At 58.5% G+C, this 4088-nt stretch overlaps 1 protein-coding gene across 1 annotated transcript; it reads right to left on the reverse strand.

Annotated features, from left to right (window-relative positions):
• Positions 1–320: 320 nt before the first annotated feature.
• Positions 321–2657, reverse strand: NKX2-8 (NK2 homeobox 8). Its single transcript, XM_054068745.1, has 2 exons — positions 2178–2657; positions 321–1193 (listed from the first exon to the last, which is right to left on the reverse strand). Exons 1-2 carry the CDS (start codon positions 2341–2343, stop codon positions 655–657), a joined length of 705 nt encoding a protein of 234 aa, XP_053924720.1. The 5' UTR covers positions 2344–2657; the 3' UTR covers positions 321–654.
• Between the last annotated feature and the right edge of the window lie 1431 nt (positions 2658–4088).

Below are 4088 nucleotides of genomic sequence, written 5' to 3' on the forward strand. Positions count from 1 at the left end.
TTTAGCCCTAAATAAGCCGGCGGTGACGGGCGGCCTCGAGATGCGCTCGCTGGCGCGGAGGATCCTGCGCGCAGCCCCGGAGCATCCCCGCCCCGAACGAAAACTCAGCAAAGCTCCAGGGACGGGGGGGTCTGGACTCACTCTTTCCGTAGGAAACATCACCAGATTTACAGTGAGATGCTCGTAGCAAACTTTATTCGCCGTTTTCCCGGCGCACGTGGGTAAAATAAACGAACTTGAAAGTGAAATTCCGCTGGCGCGATTTGAGAGGAAGCATTTCGGCTTTTATGGCACAAGGAGGTGGTAATCCTACAAAAAAAGCCCCAATCGTCAAAAATACACTCCCCCGCCGGGGAAAAAAAAAATAATTGTCCAAAATCATTTTATTAGTCACTGGAAGAATCATTTAAAAAATAAACTAGGTCGCTAGGATTATTATTCTTTCTTTTTTTAACAACGAACCTCTCGGAAAGAAGCGGGAGGAGCAGAGATTTTACAAAAACGGAGCCGCACCCGGCATCCTCGCCTTGGCAGGGGAGGGCGGCCGGGCGAGCTCCTGCCCGCCGCCCCGGGGCCGCCCCGCCGCCTGCCCTGCGCCGGGAGCCTCCCCGCGCCCGTGGGATGAGTCCGGCCCTGGAGGGCGAAGCGCCGCGGTCACCATCCCCAGGACACGACGGCGGGATGCGGTAAGTGCTGGTAAGCGGGGAAGACGCCGAGGGCGGAGGCGGGCTGGCAGGCTCGGTAGCCCTGCAGGGCGAGGGCAGCCTGGGCGCTGCAGCCCGCCAGGGAGCAGCCCAGCTTGGGGCGGGCGGCGGGCGGCGGGGATGCGGCGGGGCAGCGGCGGCAGGGCTCCCCCTCCCGCACCAGCACCGGCACCACCACCCGGCGCAGCAGGGCGGGCGGCAGCGGCGGGGGGCTGCCCTCGCACCGCGCCCGTTTCATCTTGTAGCGGTGGTTTTGGAACCAGATCTTCACCTGCGTGGGGGTGAGGCTGAGCAGCCGCGCCAGCTGCTCCCGCTCCGGCGCCGAGAGGTACCGCTGCTGCCGGAACCGCCGCTCCAGCTCCAGCGTCTGCGCCTTGGAGAACAGCACCCGACGCTTCTTTTTCTTCTCCTCTGCCTCCGAACCGCGGGCGGGGAGCGACCTTTGGGTGGAGTCGGGCACGCTCAGCTCCGGGCCGCTCTCGTCGGAAGCTGGGGACAGCGAGGGGGTTAGAGAGACAGGGGGCGGCCGGGCCGTCGGAAGCCGAAACGCCTCCCGCGGGGAGAGCCCCGGCTCTTTACCGGGACGAATTAATCCCGACGGTCAACAAGAGATGTGCGCTAACCCCCCGAATACATTAAACGGGACGCGGTGGGTCTTCCCTCCGCGGCCGAGAGGCTCTGCCCCCGCGTCGAGCCCCGCACGGGCACCGGAGCTTCGCCGCCACAGCCCCGGGCGGGCAGGCTGGGAGCTTTTGTGCTCGCTCGGTGCTAAAATGCAGCACCGAGTTGCCTTCTTACTGTTTTTCTCGATTACCTTAATATTTAACGTAAACAGAGGGGCCTCCCCGCATCCACGCAACGCACAGCTATACATGAAACGCCGCGTGTCTGCGGCACAATTTGTGTCTGTGAGGTAAGACCGAAGTGGCACATGATGGGTCAGGGAGCCGTCGCCTTCTCCCCGCGATGGCGAGTGCGTGGATGGAGGCGGTGGCCCCCGGGGCGCGGGAGGAGAGGCACGGCGTGTGCTTCGTCTTCCCCTGCGGGGCGTGGGGAGACCCGAAACCCCTCCAGCACGAAAAGGCAGTGTTTCCTGCAAGGGTGAAACGGAAAGGGAGGGGGAAAGGGATGGGGCAGAGGGAGAAAGAATCCGGGAAGCGACCTTAAACCGTAAGTGCGGAGAGACGGACAGACACAGCCTGAGATTTTGCTTTCTGCTATCGCAGGGAACATGCACAGACCTACAAAAAAAATGTGTATCTTTTCTCTCTTAAGCTCGTGGCCGGGATGTTCCTGCTGGTTCATTGTCGCAATTCGTTAATATGCTATAAAATTCCCAGCCTGGATCCCCCCGATCCTGTAGGCTACGCACTCTAAGCGATTCGATTCTTCGCATCTTCCCCAAAGGAAGAGGGAAAACAAATAAAAGATAGCGGTGCGGAGATGGCGAATTCCTGTCCGTTTCATACTCACAGGGATAATGATTTCTCTCTGCTTCTATCCACCCTCGGTACTGCGAGCCAGCGTAGTTCTCGGCGGAGTGGTGATGGTCAGAGGCTTGCTTTATGCTGTTGGCATCCTGCTCTGGTAAATCCAAAATGCTCCTCACTGTAAAACTGATCCTGCCAGATGTGGCCATGGTAGGTTGTGCACGCTTCCCCCCAAAAAAATATCGCCTCGAACCCTCTCCCTTTAAAACTGCGAGGAAAGGACTGCACGCTGTTACTGGGGTATCTCCCGGCTCAAGAGAACCTTCCCTTCCATCGCCGCCTAACCCCAAATATTAGTGTCGTTTACAGAGGTGTCCTGTTTATATAAACAGTCCTCCCCACTGCAAACACTGCCTGCTTTCAAACCGTCCCTGTCTATAGGATGCTAAGTACCTGAATTAGTCAAGTGCTAAAGCCCTAATGGGAGTAGGTGTAACCCCCCCTCCCGCCACCCCCTGAGAGAATAACCCGTTACCTCCCAAAGGCAGCAGGAAACAGGCTTCATCATTACATATTCTGTCTGATTAGCCAAAAGTGGGGACAGATAATGGTAATTGTTAGCAGTGAATAACATCTTGGGTGGCATGTGGATGACCAACAACCACCCCCCTCCATCCGCCACCAAAGCCACCAGCGTCCCTTCTATCCGCAGACAAAGTGAATCCTCCCAGGACATCCTCAGAGCCTGCCGAGAACCCCCTCCCTGCTTTTCCCTCTTTATTCCACCCCTCACCCCCCCACCCCCCTTTAAACCTGGAAGGAATTTAAGTCGTTATTTGTTTTATTTCGCCGAGCTGTTTGCCGTGCTACCTCCAGCTCTCCCGCTTGCTCTTGGCAGGTTTCCTGCCCTCGCCAGGGAATTTTTCACACGTCGACGGAGCTCTCGGTGGGGAAGGGTGGCGGGTGTGTGCTTTGAGCGAATGGGATCTGAGAGGGCTTTGTTGGGTTTTTTTGCCTCTCCTGGGGATAGTAGGTGCACTGCACACCTTTTTCTCGGGAAGGGTGATAGACTGAGCTCGGCTGGGGAAACGCAGGAGGCCCGACACACTCAGTTCATATAAGTCGGGAGGAGGGTGGGGGAGATTTTTATGACCCTTTTGCATTGCGCTAGCCCGAGGAATATCCACTCGGGCTACGTGTTTGAGTGACTGAAACGATTCCAGCTGAGAGAGAGGGAGGAAAGATCAAACCCAGGGCGTTTATTTACCCGCGCGTCTCCGCCGAGCGCCGCTTCATCTGCCGAAAGCAGCGGCCGCAGCAGATCCGGGAGGAGGGGAGCGGACACGGCCCGAAGGCAGCTCCACCGTCCCCTCCACGGGACAAGAGCCTCCTCGCAGCCTTTCACCGGGCTCCCCGGTGAAAAAAAAAAGCCCGTTTGGTCTTTGCCCACCCTCGATGGCGGCCAAAGACATCTAAAAAGCTGTGACACAGAGACAAGAAGCCCGATGAGCGGTTCAAATGCAGACCGGCAGCGGCAGGGCTCGGTCTCCAGCCGCAGGGCAGGGACACTCGTGTCCGTTTCGTGCGGGTCACATCGCCGGTGCAGCCGGGCCGGACGCGCTTCCCTCCCTCCCGCAGCAGCGCCCATCCCCAGCGCTTCCCACCGGTTTGGAGGGAGGGACCCGTCTATTAAACCGGTGGGAAGCGAGTGAGGCTGGGTGGAAGAAAGCCTGGAGGGAAGAGCATACCTAACCTCTCCCCAGCAGATGCGCTTTGCTTTGAAGGTCGGTCAAAGCTCAGGCAGCACCGCCCCATCGGGGAAACGGCGTGAAACCCTGCGATGATGCTCTGAGCGCCTGGAAATAGAAATTCAGATACACGCTGATCTTGTAGCCGGGCGCTTTGTCGGCTCAAATTTCCCTGTCCAAACAGACATCTATAAGCTATTGTGTCC

The sequence above is a fragment of the Cuculus canorus genome, chromosome 5 (assembly GCF_017976375.1).
Source record: "Cuculus canorus isolate bCucCan1 chromosome 5, bCucCan1.pri, whole genome shotgun sequence".
Taxonomy (NCBI): domain Eukaryota; kingdom Metazoa; phylum Chordata; class Aves; order Cuculiformes; family Cuculidae; genus Cuculus; species Cuculus canorus.